Genomic DNA, 21,440 nt, shown 5'->3' with positions numbered 1-21,440 from the left:
TGGAAATCACAGTTAAGGTTTAGAATTATTATGGCTGTCCAAAGTCAGCTAAGAAGAAAATGAAAGCAAGTGAGAGAGTGAGAAGTTGCAGTGACGGAGAGTTTGTGATTTCCTTCTAAAAGGACACATGACCCTGATTTGGTGTTCCTAACATCAGGACCACATTTTGTTTTAGAGCCCTCCAAACACATAGCCTACTGACCACTACGAAAAGGATTCTTATGAGCTTTTTCTTACCTGGTTTACTTCTTGGCTAAAGTTAGAGAACGGCTGTGGTCAAAGAAAGCAGCCTTGACTGTTGGTGTATGGATGCTCTCGCTCACACAGAGCCTCCATAATGAACAACTGCCTGCAGATGACATTTTTACAAGCACTGCAGCCAGAGGGTGGGCAGCAGGTTGAAACACACAAAGAGGATGAGGAAGAACCATCACATTAATATCATAGGATTCATGTAGTTTCATCCAGAGGAGGGGTAATGATCATGATCTTGATTATGATAAGCAAGATATAAGTCCTTAAGTCTATGCTCTTGCAAAAGACTGAGACAAGAGTTTAACATCGTATTTTCTTCTTCTTTTTTCAATTCAGAGCGCTACAACAACATGCTGATCCTTCACCCGCCTGGCAAAGACAGAAGGTTCTCTGGCATTCTCAGACCACATGAGGGCGGCGGTGCGCATGTAAAACCACAACAGGCGCTTTTAGTCATGAGGGGCATGAGGTCATCCATGCATTAGCTAAATATTGGGTGAGAGGCGGGTTGCATCCCCGACAGGTCGCCAGGCTGACACACAGAGACAGACAGCTACTCACGCTCACGGACTGTGGGGGAAAACAACAGAAGAAAACATGCGTCACACAAGCTGAGGGCGCACAGCCCTCTTCAAACAAGCTTCTTCATAAAATCATTAAATAACTGTCCCGCACCTAATTGATGTTATCAGTTTTATTTTTCTGTAAAGCACCCAGTAACCTTGTTAAGAAAAGTGCTCTATAAGTAAAGTTTATTAACCTAATTTGCAAACCAAACTGTCTGTCTGACAGAACGATGAAAATGGCTGCACACAGTGAATCATGAACTCAAGTCTTGTCTCTGATTTCTCCCCAGTCTCATTTATTTGAGTCGAGCTGCCGTTGTACAGCAGACCCGAGGCTATCTTTGTCACTCTGAATCTGAAGATATCGTGTTAGGCCTGTGTATGACAGTATGATGGCTTATTTGGACTCAGTTAGGATAATAAATGAGGTTATCACTCCAAGAAACCAACACATGAACTTGCTGCTTATTAAACTCCTTAATTACTTTTAACCCTCACAATGCTGTCTGTTTCTTCTTTTACGCCTTTGGTTTATATTTAATAATATTCTTTCAACCCGCACAGTCTCATACAGGGAATATGATATTTTTCATTCTATGGTTTTAAATCTGTGCGCTAGGAGAGACCGTCGTGTGGTCTGATTTGTACGATTAATCAATAATTTAAGCATGAAACAGACCAATGACTGACACACACACACACACACACACACACACACACACACACACACACACACACACACACACACACACACACACACACACACACACACACACACACACACACCCTATATGACATTAGTCCTCCACTTTACTCTGCTCACTCGCTCTCTCCATGCGGTTCATTTGACAAAGCGCACCAGTGCGCCGCGCTTCATTCCTGGTGCGCACAGATCATTGATCAACGTGTGCGACGCCAAGTGAGACACAGTCACAGTAAAGGCGGGAAAAAGGGAAAAAGAAACAAACTACTGTTTTTTGATTTTTTCTTTCTTTTTTTTTCTCCAATCATTTGTTTGCTCTTTAAGACCGAGGCAAGTCTCAAGTGTGACGGAATATGGATGCAGAGTCCAGTTATTTGACCACATTAGAGGCTCAGACGCAAATTGACAGGTGTGAATCCAACTTTTTGTAAGCGCCGAGACAACATCAGATCAGAAACATGGACCTTTGTGCGCGAAATGAGACATCTACGTCCCCTGAGTGCGTCGGAGCGCAGACTGATGCACTACAAAGCGGAACCGGGAACGGGAGCTTGGAGACAACAAACATCACCTACGGCAACGTTTCCACAGTCCTCATACCTCAGCGAGTGAAAGGTGAGCGGGCACACAAATAACCCCACATTATCACCCAGAGGTTCATCAGAAGGGCGTAACAATGACCGTTCTTTGTCGCCAGTGTCTGTCTAGCAGCCTTTTTCATGTGGCGTTGATTTGACTCAACTCTCCATCTGGTGAATCACACGGAGACCAAACTCAGCTGGGATGCAAGAAAACGAAATGTAGCTTTCCTGTTAGATGGCCACATTTAACGCTGGGCTGTCACTGAAGGCGTATTGAGGTGTAGGCTGAAAGGCAGCTGAACTGAAAGGATGGTGAACTGACTTTATGGTTGTCATTCCCTTCAAATAACTAGATGAAGAAGATTTTGTGCAACTTTTGGCTCATAAGTAAAAAACAACTTTAAAAAGCAACACCATTAATGACGACCATAGGCCTTTACAGCATATGAGGGCTATAAACTGAAACAGCCTCTGTAAATCTGTAAATCAGTTTGGCACCTCTGCACGACAGAGGAGAAATGTTCTGGAGTGTGACATCCTGATGTGCCAGACTCGGTTTTTCACAGTCAAGCTTAACAGGTATGATCTGTTTTCCTTTATTTTAGGGGAGGTTCAATGAAAATGCAGTGAAATAGGGATCAGAGGGCACAAAGAGAGAAAGTGTGTCATAGTCAGGAATCCTGTCCACATGGGGGATATATTCAATAAAAAAAGGTCACCTGGCTCCATATCTGGACTGTTCTGCATGGTCACGCTGCTGCTTCCTGCTTTTATTATATTTAATATCTATTTCTATTTCACAAACATTTCCGAGTACTTTATCCAGAGTGAGGGCTTAAAGATGTATCTGCTTGTTGTATGTTGCACAGATTTGAAATGCCTCTGAGGCAAACTTGTGATTTTGGGCTACATCATTAAAACTGACTTGACTCGTACTTGTGAACAATAAAGAACATTAAGTGCGTCATCACTCTGGCAATTTCCTCTCAGTCTCAATCTCCACCTGCTCCTTTTTTTTTTTTATCAATCACCACTTGCTATTTTCATCCATCTCCATCCCTCACCGGCTGTTTGTCAGTGTTTCCATGCATTGATGAGGTGTGTGTGTAAGACTGCAGAGACTGAGCGCCTTCATTATGCTGCTGAGTGTTGCAGCTCAACACAATAAGTGAGAGACATTAGCTTCTTTACTGTTGATACACACTGTAATTCCTTCTTCAGTCATCCCCACAATTACTGTACATCTTCTACACCTGTATTTACAGTGGTGGAATGTAACTAAGTACATTTACTCAAGTACTTTAGTGCAAATGTCAGGTATCTGTAGTTTTTTCATGACATTTCATACATATGCGTACTGCACTACATCTCAGCTCCAGATATTAGTGGCTTTACAAATTAAGATTTTACACACATATGAACAACTTTTAAAATGATGACGCATTATAAAAAAAGTACAGAGTATCTAAAATCTGAGCCATTGAACGATTAGCGACTTAATCAAATAGTTGATTGGGCTGTTTTGATTCCGGATTTATCTTTTAAGCCATTTTCAATGCAAAAATGACTGAAAGATTTCATGGTTTCAGCTTTCAAATGTGATAATTTGTCTCAAATTGCAGTAAACTGAATAATTTTGATATTTGGACTGTTTGTCAGACAAAACAAGACATTTGAATGCATCAATGTTCAATGGAGGGCCTTTAGTTGTAATGGAGAATTCTTACAGTGTGGTATTAGTATTAGTGTGGTATTAGTAGTAAGGACACGAATATTCCCTGCACCACTAATAGTTTTAAGTACCCAGCAATGTGTATGACCTATTACAGAGAGCTAAATCAGAACATTGCAAATTACAAACCTGCTGAGGCCACATCTGACAAGCTGTGTCTCCTGTCTGATGTCGGGAGCTACATGCATTTTTATACTGCACCATTAAGTTATTTCGCCCCCACGCTGTGTCACTCACAGATTATCGCTTCTCTTCAGTTTGGCTTTTTGCCGCCTTATTTCTCTCTGTTTAGCATTCCCACTGATTACACGACCACACACCCATCTTCTCAAGAGAAAAAATCATAATGTCTGACCCCGCACAGCTGCTGTGCCCATCATTACTCACTCTGTCACTCCAGAATTTGATTACTTCTTGGCCATGTTTGCTCATTCGTCTCGTCTCCTCTCTCTGTCCATCACTCTGACTGACTGAGTTGTGTTACCATTAGATTCCCTCTCAGTTGCAGGCATTTTCCATGGACCACACAGGGTACAGGTTTTCTTTCTTACTAAAGGCATTTCACTAATTCATACATAGAAGTATTCTCTCCAAAACTGTTATCAGTGTTGAAAATAAATGATGTTGTGATGCCATGAAGCTGTGGTTAAGGTTTGGTTAGATTTTTGCAAAAAAACACTTAGTTCAGTCTAAGCAGAGATTGTGGTTTGTGTTAAAATAAGTACCTCATTAAGGTAAGGGTAACTTTCTTAAGGAACAATTGTAGTCATTCTTAAAATATATAAAATTAAGGTTCAGAGAACTTTGTTGTCATGGTTACAATAATAATCATGTGGCTCAGGTTAGGGAACAATCATGGCCATGCTGTCACTAGGAAACAATCAGCTGTCAACCGTGTTAAAGTCTGATGTTTTGTTGCCTCATCCATCCATCCATCCATCCATCCATCCATCCATCCATCCATCCATCCATCAAGATAATAATATACAATTAATACAATACAATTAATGCTGATTTATTTATCCCTAACTATTGATTATGTTTCATAATCTGAGCACAGTGAGCAGAGTGACACAAGAAGTCAGTCAGTTAAGGTAAACTGGGATCCTAATACCATTTTGCATCTTAACAATACAAGAGGTGTTTGCTTTTGGAGCAGAACCTACAATTAAGTTTCACTTTTGGCCCTCCGAGGGAAAAAGTCTGGCTGCTCGAGGGCTTTTCCACTTGAGTGTAAACATACGTTGTTTCAGGGCCCTTGCCATTTATCTTGGGAGGCCAGTCACTGAAACGTATGCATTTAATGTATTTTTCTGTCTTGATAAATTTAAAAGAGAAAAGCTTTAATTTCTTGTTTAAAGGGGAACTCCATTCATTTATATACATCCATATGAGTTTGTTATTCACTGGGAGTATAACTCAGCCAGTGAAACAGTCGTATAATACCCTCTGTGGCTGCAGAGGAGCTTTGTGAAGATTTCACCAGACTCGGGCTCTGAGACTACAATTTATTAAAGGAAAGCCTGCGTCCTTTTTTAAATCCGTCTAGCACTTCCCCCAATTTTTATGGAAATGCAGCACATAATATCTCGAGTACCCTTTTAATGGAGCAAAATGCCCCCCATTGGTTAATGATAGATTCGTGAAGCATTGAAGTGTTCAGATACACCACTTGTTTTGTAAGATTTTCACTTGATGCTGGCATCTACTCCTGACACAGCTGCTGAACGGGACCAAACAAACCAAACGCTGTCCAACACCAGGAAACAAATCACTGCACATTTCAAAATGTTATATTGGATGCAGCCCAGTTGTGATTTGGAAGAAAAACCCGCAGACTCTCTGAATACTTCATGTCAAATGGTTTGACAGGGAAGACTGTCACACCTTGCTCCCTTTGCAAGACACAAGTGAATGTTTCTATATTTAAAGACAACTCAGTCACTGCCAGTTCATCATTCCTCACAACAACAACAACAACAAAAAAACCCTCCTCTGATTTTCACTTCCCTCTTCTCTCCCAGCACTTCTCTCAGAGCTCCATCTCTCCTGCTTGTGCATATTTCACTAACTCCACCACTCACGCCCTCTCATCTCACTGCCTGTTGAGTGCTGAGGTGTTTAATACATGCCTGAACTGTGAGCCAAGCAACCAACATGTTATTTTGTAGTCCAACCTCTGTGACCAGGGGCCCTGAGGCTTAGGAGCGGTAGTCAACAAAAAGTGGTTTCCTTCAGTGCCTCCATCAAGTGTTTGGCTTAGTGACAAGGCTTAGATGACATTTACCATGCTGGATTAGCCACTAGCTGTGACATTTACCAATACCTCGGTCTTATAGGAGCAGAGCTGGCTTTTCACTGATAGGTGCGGTGACACGAGGGCCAGCTTTGGTAGAAAAAGTGACACGCACTGCATATGTATTAGACAGAGAGTGGGAGAGTAATTCATAGTCAATATAATGTCTGAGAGAAGTAGATGAAACCTTAAATATTCATGGATGGAGTATGAACCTCATAATTAATTCATCCACTATTTCACTGCATATCTAATAATAGCCTCTGCCACTGCAGTTAACATTTTATTATTTTAATGTTATTGTTGGCAGAAAAGCTATTCAGCAGCCTTCCATATCCAACCTCAGATTGATGGTAAAATTAGCAAGTAAAGTTTTAATGGAGTTTGCATTTGCACAATTGAATTAATTGGTATAAAACGTGTGATTTAAATGTACACAATAAACACCCTCTATGTATGTGAAGTAACCAAGTACAGATACGTTACTGAGACAGCATGTGATGGCAATGCACTCTATTAAGATATAAATACCAGATAAACCGAACCAAGACAATATGAATCAGTATTCTCCGACATGCCAAGATTATGTTTGATGATTGCAAGTAGAAAACGTCTGGAAGCTGCAACAACGTGATTTCCCCTGCGACCTGCTCACCTGCTCACAGCGCCTCCAGTCAGTAAACACAGAGCAGACTATGTGCCAGAGCCAGTGGTCAAACATGGCTGGTGGGCACTGCACACACTCTCATGAGACCAGCTCCCCACACCTCCAGTGCTCCAGGCTGCCCTTCTGTCATTTGGCTCTTTAAACTGAAAATAGCTCTCCAAATAATTGGTGGAGCTGAGTGGAAACTGAACATTGCCAAACGGGCAGTGCTGGTTTCTGTAATTGCTTAATTTTCCCCATAAAGTTGTAGCTGTGTAGCTTCAGTGTTTTATATATTGCATTCACGGAGCATTTTACTGTAACGACATCATGGTGCTTTCTAAAGCTTGCATTAGGCCTCTGGTGTCATTGTGGTGTGGCAGAAACAGCGGTGATAATGCTGTAATGAGAATGAAATAATGTGGCAGAAATGAAGAAGAGCTGTTTGGTTTGGCCCTGTAGCAGCAGGTTGGCTACGGTACTGATATCATCACAACTTAAGCCGTAAATGTTTTAGTTACACAAAGCATAGTTCTGTCAGAAGTTGGCGTTAATCAGCTACATTAAGCATGGCTATAATAAACAGAGGAGAAGAAGAAGAATGTTGAAAACCAGAAACAACACGAGTCATCTTAGTCACATGAGAGAAAAATGGAGAGAGGTCTGCAGAAATTAGTTTCATTTGGCCAAGTTGTAATTGTTCTTCCATGTCAGCTAGCATTAGCCGTGTTTCATGCTGTGCAGAGACGACAATGATGAAGACGAAGAACATTACAAGAACATCCAGGAAGAAGACAGCGGAAGCAACCTCTTCCACTTTGTCTCATACCTTATATTCAATAGCTTCTGTATTAAACATTTCTTGATTTTAATTTTTTTTGTAATTGAATATCCATCGTTATTATAACAATATTGATCATATCGACATCAAACCTCATCCCAGTCTCTTTCATTCTCTTTTGCTATTGTGAATATGTGTGAACGTGCAATTGATTGTAAGTTTTGAGAAAATCTTTTGATTATTTGTGTCCACTTCCACTTTAAAGGAAGAAGCCTGTGGATATTGCTGCCGACATATTTGTTGATTATGTTTTGCACTGGCCAGTGAGAGCAGGTGAAGCTTTGGTGAGCAAGGTTATTAATACTCACATGAGCAGCAGGAAACACTAGCCTGAAGGAACTGTGTAAATGTGCTGAGGGCAGTATCAGTGTTTCCTACACAGCCAGCGAGCACAGAAGAAAGCTAATTGGCTTCGATTAGACAGAAGCCAGAGTAACATATTTCATTAGGCAAGAGAGAGAGAGTAATAAAGGAAAGAGTGTTGGTTTATCTTTCTAACCAATCATCTGTCTGCACATTTTCATTACGCTCATGCAGATCTATGTGCACAAGCACAAAATTAAACACTTTTAGTTGCTGCCATTTGCGAGCCCGCTCTGCTGAAGAACCCCTGATGTTCTGTCAGCAGAGCAGTTTCCACCATATTAAAGGTTACTGCTTTTTAATTGCATAGGAGTGTGTGAGACAGATGGTGAAGCTTCATGTCATTAGATGGGGAGACTGTGTGTGTGTGTTTCTGATAGAGAGAGATGAAAGCGAGACGGCGGTAGACAGACTTCCTTTGTGCTGAGCAAGCTGAGCCTGAATCCATCACTAAGCCTGCAAGTTATCCAGAAACATGTCGGAGTGGCTGGGTGGATACAAGAGAATTATATCAATTAAGTGACATGTTGTTATCCTACTTTCTTATATGAACCACATATCTGCCCATATGGATTTGGAGAAGCCAAATCCCATCCTCGATGTTTCTGCTCCACGCCACCTCTTGTTCAGCAGTGTACTGATTTTTACTGCCCGTACCTGAACGTAGCTCTGTTTGTGGATAAACAGGGAGATGAGAGGAGCTCAGATTTAATTCCCCAGCCATTTGTGCACAATTCCTATATTTACATCCCAGGTGGATTACCATAAATCAATAAGTCAGGATTACTTTAAACAGATGTGACACAGGCCAAGGGACATAAGGGTATTAAGTGTTGTGTTTTTAATATCATTTGTGAGGTGAGAGTCAGAGAGGTGTGATCACTTGAAGAATGACCTTGAGGGCACTGATCAGCTAGAGAACATGAATCAATCAATGATGGAGTAATTACTCTCTGATTATTAAAAAATAAAAGTATTCAGATGGCCTGTGGTAAAAGCTTGATTCTTACTTCCCATTGCACAAAATGAGGAGCGATTTTTTTCAGGCGTTTTGACATAATGAAAAATGTCTTTATGAGTCATGTAGGTGTGTGGCTGGCTTCGTGCACATAGCCATTTTAGAGCTGTTCTAAGCTTTCTGCTTTAACCGAGAGTGGAAGGAGAGGAAATGGACAAACAAATAAAGCAAAGAATGCAAAATGCAGAAGACTCCTGAGATGGAAAAGGGTAAGGATCAAGGAGAGACGCCTGAAAGATGAGGACACGCTATGAAAATAGCCTCATAGAAATGGGAATGCAGTGAGCGAAAAGAAAAGACAGGAAGAAAGAGAGATATCAACACATTTGGTTGGTGCTTTGCAAGGAGCAGACTCTCTCTAGATGTATTTAAGATTTCAGTCATGTAATTTACCAGTGCCTTTGAGGAACTGTTCATGGTGTATTTTCAGGGGATTAAGGCTTGAGTGTGTTTGGTTGCACATGCCTCTGCAACTGTGTCAATGAAGTTTGGGCTTATGAGTGTGATGTGATTTGTGTCCTGCGGATGTGGCACACATGGGCGCCTCTGTAATCCCCAGAATACAGACACAGTAGGTTGCCCGTTAAAAGGTGTTGTGTCTAAGCAGGGGGTGAGGTGAAGATAACAGGGAGAGCAGCAGACATGGACTTTTACAGGATATGATCCAGTGAAGCCGCTGATGGCTGACGGCACAGACAAGCTTTGGGCTGCAAGGCTACAGTATTTCATACGTTCCAGTGTTTGTATTGAAGATGGAGGGTGCAACATTAAGGGAAGTATTAATGTTGGTACATAAATGTGATGCACAGCAGACAAATTAGTGCAAATGGCCTCAAAGGACCGAAAACATGGGGCTAATTAATAGTAAATGGTTATGGTGGAGTGTGTTTGTACAAGCTAAAAGCAGTGGTGGAAGAAGTTCTCATGCATTTTAACCAAATAGCAATACTCTGAAGAAAAGCACAAATGTGAAATAGAATAGCAAAATGGTCGATTATATATATGTATCATACTAGAATACTATTACTGATGATTTAACATGCAAACAGCATTTAATGTTCCAGCTGCTGGAGAAGGATCATAAGGCAACTACTGTTACTGTTACTGCTATAGTAAACTGTTGGATAGTTTAATCTGTAGCATCATATTTTGCTTCATATTGTGTGTTTTGTTTATAATATCTTAATCTGTATTACCTCCAGCTGTCATATGAATGTAGTGGAGTATACTGTATGTCCCTGTGAAATCTAAAGCAGTAGACATAGCAAGTAGCATAAAACTGAAATACTCAAGTCAAGTAAAAGTACCTCAACATGAAGTGATAGAACTTAGTTACTTTCCACCACTGGCTGAAAGCTGTTAGCTACTGTAATATTTTTTGAGAAAGTGTTGATATATTGATCTATGAGCACACTTTGTGTTCAGCACACAGTGTATTAATGTATGGATTTACAATAATGTAAATATTCGTTTAATCTTCCCTCTCACTGTGCATCCTATCCAGAAGTTCTTCAGATTAAATACATTTGGGAATAGATTTGCTTGTCATTTGCATGCAGGCCACAGATTGTGTGTTAACTGTGGAACCCACCAGGTGTACCACCAGCCATCAACATGAGAAAATGTCAACTTGAAATAAAATTAGGAACTTCAGGCTGTTAGCATCAATAAAAACAGCATGATCATATTGATCACCGTGTAAAACAGAAGAGACGAATTGGTTCATTAGAGCAAACACATTCACACTGTAACATACTCCTCTACTGCTGTTTCTTTCTGTACTAGATGGGGACCACACACTGCGGATCCTGCTCTACTCACTCATCTTCTTCCTCAGTGTAATTGGCAACCTGCTGATCATTGTGGTGCTGACGGTCAATAAGCGCATGCGCACAGTGACCAACACCTTCCTACTGTCGCTCGCTGTCAGCGACCTCATGATGGCTGTCTTCTGCATGCCCTTCACTCTCATCCCCAGCATCCTGAAGGACTTCATCTTTGGGGCCGCCATGTGCAAGATAGTGTCCTACCTCATGGGTAAGAGAGGGCGCCGTGGTGAGGGAAGGGGGGTTAGCTTGTGATGGGAAGGCAAGAAAAGGTGATAAAATCTTAAGGTGAAAAGTAGTGGCTAGAATAAAGATGATCACCTACATAGTGTGATAGAAAAAATGTCTTGCCTCCTTCCTTTATCTCATACTGTCACCCTACTTGCATCACCTGCTATCCCATTATAGCACTTCTTCAAACCTGACAAAGCTGAATCTGCCAAAGCTGCCCACAATGTAATTTTTTGTCTGATTTAAATAGAAACAAAATTACATTTCCGTCTGTTTCTCAGGCTAATCCCACATTGCCTTGAGATGTGATTGACTGGCATCCAATAGAAAATGAACAAGGGGAAAAAAAACACAGTCGCTGGCACTTCGCAGCCCATTATTTTACTTCAGATGCAGCTTCTATATTGACTTAATCTTAATTGTGCACCCGAGCTGCAAAATCCTTGGAAACAAGTAGCAATCAGAAAGTTAACAAGTTCTGTGACCTCCAGTCCACCACTTTACAAAAGGTATTGATTACCGTTGAACAGTATCACATCCACAGACCATTTTCATTATCCCCCCCAATTTGTGGGAGGTCGTAGAATCTCAGTGGGGCCTCTAATATTCACTTTATGTGAGTAAGGGGTCATTCTCCTAGTTCACATCAATGGGATATTCATGCCTCTAGGTAATGAGTACATCTTACAGGCCCTTTACTGAGCCTAGTTTGACATTTGGTAAATACAAATTCATTTTCTTGATTAGATTAGAAGATCAATACCACTCTCATGTCTGTACGGCAAATATGAAGCTACAGTTGGCTGTTTGTTAGATTATCTTAGCAAAACACTAGAAATAGGGGAAACAGTTAGCCTGGCTCTGGAAGGTAACAAAACCTGTCATCTAAAACTCATTTCAGGCAGAGACACTTAACATCAAAGAATGTACCATTCAAAAGATTACACAGTCAGATTTGGTGGAAAAGGCTGTGCTGTTTAAGGGGGCTCTAAATGACTCCCAGCAGTGATGAGGATCCTGCTGATAGAGCTAATCCTCCTTAACCACTAGGATACGGCATCAGATACAGAAATATGAACCTAGAGCTGAGCAAGTTAACAATACTAATGCAAAAAACAAAGGCTGCCTAAAACACTTGTATGTCTATGATTGGGTGATACTGTTTGCCTGGTAGCAAAACATATGAACCGACAGCATGTTTTATTAATTATCATATGATATGATGCTTGTCATATTTGTATAAATGGCCACGTGTTAAAAGGACATGATGTGTTCTTGAGGGGGATGATGCGCCTGCTTCCTGGAGCTAGTTATTTCCTCTTGTTTTAAGTCTTTGTGCTAAGCTAAGCTAAGCTCAATAAATGTAGAGCTCATGAGGTTGTGCATAAAAATGAAGTAAGAAATACAACAGACAAACAACAAAATGAATGAATGAAAGTTAAAGACAAAAGAAAGTGTAGAGAAACACTGTGGAAAAAGGTGGATTAAATAAAGCACATGGTCTTTGAATGAATGAGAGCAACGTCATGATTCACTGAGGAAAAGTGGACAAAACCAGGGGAGAGACTGTTGGCTGATTGCTTCAAAGGGATCTCTCTCTCTCTCTCTCTCTCTCTCTCTCACACACACACACACACACACACACACACACACACACACACACACACACACACACACACACACACACACACACACACACACACACACACACACACACACACAGTTTGTGTTCTCACTGAGGACATGGGTAAGAGAGGTAAAGAGTAATTTCCCGTCTTGCCGTGTCAGGGGGGAGATGGCAGATCACATCAGTGGTCGAGCTAAACATGATTTCTTCTAGACCCAGACCCAGATAACATCCCCGTCTCCCCGCCTTGCACTATATTCATTCACAAATACATCTCCTCAGAGTAATGCATTTTGTTCTCTGTTATTATTACAGATATTACATGCACATCAACAAACATGTTTTTGTTGCTTTTTATTACATGGCCAAACTCTATTCTGAGCCCAGAGCGGTAATAACTTTTCATTCATCAAACGATATCTGACAGCAGGCAGTCTCATGTTTACTTTAAAATAATCTCTTTTGTTTTCCTGCAGGCATATCAGTGAGCATCTCCACATTTAGCCTGGTTGCCATAGCAATTGAGCGCTACAGCGCCATATGTAACCCCCTGAAGTCACGGGTGTGGCAGACCCGGTCCCATGCCTATCGGGTGATTGCTGCTACATGGGTGCTGGCCTTCATCATCATGATCCCCTATCCAATCATCAGTAACCTGGAGACTTTTCAGCGTCCCGACAACACCACTGCTCACCAGTGTCGCCACAAGTGGCCGGTCGCCACGGCAGAGCAGACCTGGTGAGTGTTTGGGTATTAAGTGGTGTGTTCTTTAAAGGCAGAGTTTCCTAAAAAACATGTCAACCTTTGGACAGTGGGTATGCAAACCCCAGCCACAGGCGGAAGAAGTACTCAGATCCCTTAGTGTGTAGAAATACAGTGTCATCTCTTTAGGCTTTAACTGGATCTATTGCTTGTTTTAACACACTGTACGTGTTTCCTGTTGTAATGGCATTATCCTGTTATAATGAGAAAAGGGGTTTCCTCTTACAGTAACAGATAATCCAATTCAAAAAACACTGGTGCAGTTGTAAATTTAACTGGAGATATAAACCAGCTGTTTTCTTTTCCGTGACTAAGTATCGTCACTTAAATTTCCAGGGTAACTGAGCACACAGCAGCACATAAAACGCAGCTTAACATAAAACTTGCAGTCAGATCGTCCATTTATCTATACTCTCCCGGTGCTTGCCGTCTGGAACATATGCTGTTTTGTATCAAATAAACTTTAGATGAACTGTGTCTGATGTGTGCGTGTCTGTGTGTGTGCTTTCAACAAGGCACGCTACACTGCAACACCTAATTTACTTCCATGTTTGGACCTGGAGCCTGTTTTTAGCAGCTCTCACTTTCTGTATATTTGGTGTTTTCGTGGAAACTTTCGGGCAGATGAAGAGACCAGACGGATGTTTCCATGTGCTTTGTGTTTTGGGCTTTGGATGGAACAGGCTTTGGGGTATTTTCAGTCAACTTTGTGTGTATTTGTGCACAGCTGAAAATTCTGTTTTGTGCTTTTGTGTTTAATTCTGTCTTTATTTGACCTCAGGCTTGCTCATAGGTGTGTAAATCTGTGCATGGGTGCTAGACGCAGTTTGTGTTTCTCGTGTTTTACCATAAGAATCTGATTCACAGAGAAAAGCATTGTTTTTTTCCACAAAAATAAAATCCCAGCAATCTTTGAAAAACATGAAGGAGTAAATTATCAACTACAAAATCAACTGATATTTCGTTTTCTTAAAAAATAATGCTTGGCTCTGTACAGGTAAAGGTAACACATCAATACACAAACTGGGGCTACATGAGTGCCTGCATGCACCATTATCCTTACGCATGGACATCAAGATATTAACCTCTCTCATGTATCTTTCAGGTACATTCTGCTACTGCTTGTGCTGTTTGCGATCCCAGGGTTGGTGATGATTGTGGCCTATGGGCTGATCTCCAGGGAACTTTACAGAGGCATCCACTTTGAGATGGGCCACAAAAAAGACTCTACTGGTGAGACCATGTACACTACAGGTGGACGATAAGAAGAAAATAGCTGGGTCATGCTCTCCAAGGGGGAGCCGTCGTGAATAATGAAATACACAAAAGTACAGCAACATGTTAGAAGTGACTCAATTTAGGAAGTATTATAACATGTGTGCCAACATGTGAACTGAATATGATCCCATGTATTTCACCTAATAACTCCACCTTAGAGGAAGGAAGGGATGTAGAGGGATGAAGAAAGTATTTAGGAATGTAAGACTTATTAAGAGTATCTTGGGCTCCTGCAGGTATTGTACACATAAATATTGTAATAATTAGATGAACTTAGGTCAATAAATAGCTTCATTAATCTCCAGAGGGGAGTTTGGTCACCCATGCACAGTGACAAATAACAAAAAAGACACAGATGAGACAATGTATGAAAGACATGCTGTCACAACATCAGACACACAAGCTAACACATGTTCCAGGAGGACGCTGTCTATCAATTAATGAATACAATTCTCATCATAAGTCATGCACCTGAAAATTGGGCCAATACAATAAATGTGAAATGAAGCCTTGAAAAAATAACAAATGTTGTCAAACAAACAATTGTCCAACCCGTTATGTCTGGAAACAAGCAGGTATCACATCTCTCACAAATAACCTCTGATCTCAGCATCTCAGCAGCTTCTCAACAGAAGTCAAACCTTTAAAAGCACCATATTTTTTAATGAATCCATAAAACGAATTCTGATCTAAAAGTTTTCTAGTGACCTCAAAAGACTGAAGTTTCCAGAGGGAAAAAAACTGGACCTGACCTTTTCAAACACAGCACTGCTTTTTTCTGACCAATTCAGTCCAGTAGTTTATTGGCTTGCTATAATGTGGACGTACTATAAACATAAAAATGTGTCTGATGAAGCAGAGTTCCAGATTTCACTTTAATGATGCTTTGATTGCAGTTGCACTATACACCACCTGCCAACCAGGCTCTAAAGGCAGCATTTACATTTCTTTCACGTGATTTATGCGCACAATGAGGAAGTTCACTTTAATGACGATTTCATTAGCGCTACAATCATTGTAATGTGAGCAGATTAAGTGAAACATAACCTTCTGTGGGCATAGAGGATGAATTGGCTGGCAGCTGTGGGCCTGGACATCACCATCTGCTTGGTCTCAGAGAGAACGAGGTTGTCCATAAAAAAAAAAGAGCTTGAGAGACATAGAGCATGAGGTAAAAAAACAAACAGAAATGTGGCGGGGGGGGGGGGGTCAGATAATGAACTTCTAAAATAACTGGAAAATGTGTTTGATTTAATAATTTAGGAGTGGTTTATCTCTACAGCACCAGTCATGTTTGTATTTGCTTGCCTTCGGGCTCTTATTAATGTAGTCCGTGTATGTTGTCCTTTGTCCTTTGCTGGATCATTAGATTTTATCAATAAATTTCAATATCCTCTGATGGATGATTACTGTGGCTCGGCAACAATTGCCAGTTTGCTTTCCATTAAGGTGAGCTGCTGCTCTTTAAGAGCTATGCTTCACTCAAAATAAAATCTGTAGACGGGTGTCTGCGTTATGACAGAGTCGTGGCAGAAATGAGCAGCGGCACACGATTTGACTGGTCAATTTTTATTAACCCAGTGGCAGAAATATTAATCAAATGTATGAAAAATACTCTAGTAGAATTGAATAAATAACTGGAGCCAGTAAGTCAGGTAAAAGTCTCAAAAAACACATGTCTTTCCAAAACCAATATTGTTTGGCCATATTTCATATATCTTATATGTTCCAATACCAAGTACAGTAATACCAGGGACAAAATCAACAATAATGATACAGATTCCAGCTTTTCATTCTTAAAGCAGCTAATGTCATATCATGTTGTGTCATGATGTATGAGAGGAATAAATCAGTGTGCAAACATTAGACATTTCTTGTACCATTTTTCAATATCAGTCCGAATTATATTAATATTGATACTCAAAACAAGACTTAGTATCTGCTGTATTTAGACTTGTGTATCTGTCCCTTAAAGGACCAAAGTGTAAGATTTAAGGGCATTTATTGGCAGAATATGGCAGAAATTGAATATGATATCCGCCTTCCCGTAGGCCCACCACCCGCAGGAAGGATCAGAAGGGGCCGGTGCTATGTGGAATGGGTAGCAGTCGTGGGCGGGGGCCCCGACGACCCAAATCCTGGACAACGACTCTGGCTATGGGGACATGGAATGTCACCTCACTGTGGGGGAAAGAGCCTGAGCTAGTGCGGGAGGTTGAGCGGTACCGGCTAGAGATAGTCGGGCTCACCTCCACGCACAGTCTGGGCTCGGGAACCCAACTCCTTGAGAGAGGCTGGACTCTCTTCTACTCTGGAGTTGCCCGCGGTGAGAGGCGGCGAGCTGGTGTGGGCTTGCTTATAGCCCCCCAGCTCAGCCGCCATGTGTTGGAGTTCTCCCCGCTGAGCGAGAGGGTCGCTTCCCTGCGCCTTCGGGTTGGGGATAGGTCTCTCACTATTGTTTCGGCCTACGGGCCGAACAGTAGCGTAGAGTACCCGGCCTTCTTGGAGTCCCTGGGAGGGGTACTGGAAAGTGCTCCAACCGGGGACTCCATTGTTCTGCTGGGAGACTTCAATGCTCACGTGGGCAGCGACAGTGACACCTGGAGGGGAGTGATTGGGAGGAACGGCCTCCCCGATCTGAACCCGAGTGGTGTTCTGTTATTGGATTTCTGTGCTAGTCACAGTTTGTCCATAACGAACACCATGTTCGAGCATAAGGGTGTCCATCAGTGCACGTGGCACCAGGACGCCCTAGGCCGGAGGTCAATGATCGACTTTGTAGTCGTATCATCTGACCTTCGGCGGTATGTCTTGGACACTCGGGTAAAGAGAGGGGCTGAGCTGTCAACTGATCACCACCTGGTGGTGAGTTGGATTCGCTGGCAGGGGAAGAAGCGGGACAGACTTGGCAGACCCAAACGTACCGTGAGGGTCTGTTGGGAACGTCTGGCGGAACCCGCTGTCAGGGAAGTTTTCAACTCCCACCTCCGGGAGAGCTTCAACCAGATCCCGAGGGAGGTTGGAGACATTGAGTCCGAATGGACCATGTTCTCCACTTCCATTGTTGATGCAGCCGTCCATAGCTGTGGCCGTAAAGTCGGCGGTGCCTGTCGTGGCGGCAACCCCCGAACCCGGTGGTGGACACCGGAAGTAAGGGATGCCGTCAAGCTGAAGAAGGAGTCCTATCGGGCCTGGTTGGCTCATAGGACTCCTGAGGCAGCTGATGGGTACCGGCAGACCAAGCGTGCGGCAGCTCGGGCGGTTGTAGAAGCAAAAACTCGGGTCTGGGAGGAGTTCGGGGAGGCCATGGAGGAGGACTACCGGTTGGCCTCGAGGAAATTCTGGCAAACCGTTCGGCGCCTCAGGAGGGGGAAGCAGCTTTCTGTCAACACTGTTTACAGTGGAGGTGGGGAGCTGTTGACCTCGACTGGGGATATTGTCGGGCGGTGGAAGGAATACTTCGAGGATCTCCTCAATCCCTCTGTCATGTCTTCCGTAGAGGAAGCAGAGACTGGGGACTTGGAGGTCGATTCATTCATCACCGGGGCTGAAGTCACTGAGGCAGTTCGCAAGCTCCTCGGTGGCAAAGCGCCGGGGGTGGATGAGATCCGCCCTGAGTACCTCAAGTCTCTGGATGTTGTAGGACTGTCTTGGTTGACACGCCTCTGCAGCATCGCGTGGCAGACGGGGACAGTGCCTCTGGACTGGCAGACTGGGGTGGTGGTCCCTCTTTTTAAAAAGGGGGACCGGAGGGTGTGTTCCAACTATCGGGGGATCACACTCCTCAGCCTCCCTGGTAAAGTCTATTCCAGGGTACTGGAGAGGAGAATCCGGCCGATAGTCGAACCCCGGATTCAAGAGGAACAATGCGGTTTTCGTCCTGGCCGTGGAACACTGGACCAGCTCTATACCCTCCACAGGGTGCTTGAGGGTTCATGGGAGCTTGCCCAAACAGTCCACATGTGCTTCGTGGACTTGGAGAAGGCATTCGACCGTGTCCCTCGCGTCATTCTGTGGGAGGTGCTCCAGGAGTATGGGGTTGGAGGCCCTCTGTTGAGGGCTGTACAGTCCCTGTACAACCGGAGCAGGAGCTTGGTCCGCATTGCCGGCAGTAAGTCGGACCTGTTCCCAGTGCATGTTGGACTCCGGCAGGGCTGCCCTATGTCACCGGTTCTGTTCATCATTTTTATGGACAGGATTTCTAGGCGCAGCCAGGGGCCGGAGGGGGTTCGGTTCGGGGGCCGGCAGATTTCGTCTCTGCTTTTCGCGGATGATGTTGTCTTGTTGGCTTCCTCGAGCCAGGACCTTCAGCATGCGCTGGGGCGGTTCGCAGCCGAGTGTGAAGCAGCTGGGATGAGAGTTAGCACCTCCAAGTCCGAGGCCATGGTTCTCGACCGGAAAAAGGTGGCTTGCTCCCTTCAGGTTGGAGGAGAGTTCCTGCCTCAAGTGGAGGAGTTTAAGTATCTTGGGATCCTGTTCACGAGTGAGGGAAGGATGGAACGTGAGATTGACAGGCGGATCGGTGCAGCGGCTGCAGTAATGCGGTCGCTGTATCGGTCTGTCGTGGTAAAGAAGGAGCTGAGCCGAAAGGCGAAGCTCTCGATTTACCGGTCAATCTACGTTCCTACCCTCACCTATGGTCATGAACTTTGGGTCATGACCGAAAGAACGAGGTCCCGGATACAAGCGGCTGAAATGAGTTTCCTCCGCAGGGTGGCGGAGCGCTCCCTTAGAGATAGGGTGAGGAGCTCTGTCACCCGGGAGGAGCTCAGAGTAGAGTCGCTGCTCCTCCGCATCGAGAGGAGTCAGCTGAGGTGGCTTGGGCATCTCTATCGGATGCCCCCTGGACGCCTCCCTAGGGAGGTGTTCCAGGCATGTCCCACCGGGAGGAGGCCCCGGGGAAGACCCAGGACACGCTGGGGTGACTACGTCACTCGGCTGGCCTGGGAACGCCTCGGGATCCCCCCGGAAGAGTTGGAGGAAGTGTCCGGGGAGAGGGAAGTCTGGGCGTCCCTGCTCAGACTGCTCCCCCCGCAACCCGGCCCCGGATAAGCGGAAGATAATGGATGGATGGATGGATGAATATGATATCCATAATTGGGTTTTCACGAGTGTCACCTGAAGACAAAAACAACATTCCTCACATATTAGGGGATCAATTCAATTTTCAATTTACTATTTTAAATACAACAATGAAGTGTGTACTTTTCTTATATTGTTTCACAGAAATACTCGTCTATTTTACTCTGCTCTTCCATATAGATGTGAAGAATGGACTGACCTCCACTGTGTCTACTGGCAGCGATGATGGAGATGGTTGCTACGTTAATGTCGTCCAGCGACCACACTCGATGGAGATGTCCACCATGGCTGCATCCAGCAGGGCAGTCAAGGCGGAGAGACCACGCAGCAACACGTCTGAGGCCAAGCTGGAAGCCAAGAAGCGAGTAATCCGCATGCTGGTGGTCATTGTTGTCCTATTCTTTCTCTGCTGGATGCCACTGTACTGTGCCAACACCTGGCGGGCTTTTGATGACATCTCTGCCAAACATGCCCTCTCAGGGGCGCCTATCGCTTTTATCCATTTGTTGTGCTACACATCTGCCTGTGTCAACCCAATTATTTACTGCTTCATGAACATGCGTTTCCGCAAAGCGCTGCTTGCCACGTTTTCCTGCTGTGCTGCGCCTTGCCATCGCCATCGCCGTCGTGGGCTGCGGGACAACGAGGAGGACGTTATGGCAACGGGAGCGTCCATGTCCAAGTTCAGCTACACGACAGTCAGCACCATGGGAACCTGCTGAGGTAGAGGGATGCTGGCGCAATCCAGAAGACACAGTTTCTACGGCAACACAGCACCCCACATCCTTTGTCTTTAGGCCAAATCTGTGCTCATAGGGACAGTAATGCGGAGTGGAAAAACAGGCCACATAGTGTAGCAGTATAGAAGCTTCACCCATGACTGTGAGTTAACTCATGTAGGCATTATGTAATGAAACCCAGTCTTACATTGTAAATACCTCCATAGCTATATTGAAAAAGCAAAAAAGAAAACAAAAACAGAGCATATGGTTATCGCTTATCACAATGGACTGAGGCATGTTTTTTTGCTTAGAAAGGGTGGCATGTGTGTATTTGTGAGCGGTGCAGAGGATGTGAGTCGTGGTGGGCTGTATGTAATGTGAGGGGAGCAGTTTGATAACGTAGCAGTCATTATGTAGCTAAAGTAGGACCATTTGCTATGTCAATTTTAAACTGTGTTTTATATTTCCCTGTCAGTTGTTAACGTTTATCTGTGTTAATGATGGTGATGCCTTGTGGACTAAGTGCCTGGTTCTAAATACTACGTTTGTCTACTGATTTGCCTCATTTATCACAGAGACCGTAATCACAGGTTTAGTGTAACCTGAGGGAAGTGGAGTTTAAAGACTCAAGGAATCTTTTAGAAAAAGTGAAAATCCTCCACAGAAGACAGGAGTTTCCCCCATGTAGGAACTGATGAATGAGTGGGTTGTCATTTGTACGTGGCTCCATGACTCCAGAAAATGCTTCGGTGGTATAAACAGCTTAGATGGGCAGTGGTGATGCCTTGTGTTGTGGTGGTAAACTGTGATGCTAGCCAACTCTGTGTTTTTACATGTATGTTGCAATGATTGCATTGTGTCCTTGCGGGTGAACACAGTAGCAAATGAGATAAGGGTGACTTTGAATTATG

General features: G+C 43.6%; 1 protein-coding gene across 1 annotated transcript; it reads left to right on the top strand.

Moving 5' to 3' along the window:
• The first annotated feature begins 1,660 nt into the window (after positions 1-1,660).
• cckbrb (cholecystokinin B receptor b) lies at positions 1,661-20,761 on the top strand. The gene is made up of 5 exons (XM_070976083.1): positions 1,661-2,139; positions 10,787-11,038; positions 13,162-13,423; positions 14,553-14,680; positions 19,988-20,761. The coding sequence occupies exons 1-5, from the start codon at positions 1,983-1,985 to the stop codon at positions 20,527-20,529; spliced, it is 1,341 nt and encodes a 446-aa protein (XP_070832184.1). The 5' UTR covers positions 1,661-1,982; the 3' UTR covers positions 20,530-20,761.
• The last annotated feature ends 679 nt before the right edge of the window (positions 20,762-21,440 follow it).

The sequence above is a fragment of the Chaetodon trifascialis genome, chromosome 12 (assembly GCF_039877785.1).
Source record: "Chaetodon trifascialis isolate fChaTrf1 chromosome 12, fChaTrf1.hap1, whole genome shotgun sequence".
In the NCBI taxonomy this organism is placed as follows: Eukaryota; Metazoa; Chordata; class Actinopteri; order Chaetodontiformes; family Chaetodontidae; genus Chaetodon; species Chaetodon trifascialis.
This window is presented reverse-complemented; position numbering and strand designations above follow the sequence as displayed.

What these genes read in the sequence shown, in the direction of transcription:
- cckbrb (XM_070976083.1), top strand. Translation starts at nt 1,983, where the DNA reads ATGGACCTTTGTGCGCGAAATGAGACATCTACGTCCCCTGAGTGCGTC. An exon ending in CATACCTCAGCGAGTGAAAG is followed by an intron (nt 2,140 to 10,786) that starts GTGAGCGGGCAC and finishes TTTCTGTACTAG; the next exon opens with ATGGGGACCACACACTGCGG. An exon ending in GATAGTGTCCTACCTCATGG is followed by an intron (nt 11,039 to 13,161) that starts GTAAGAGAGGGC and finishes GTTTTCCTGCAG; the next exon opens with GCATATCAGTGAGCATCTCC.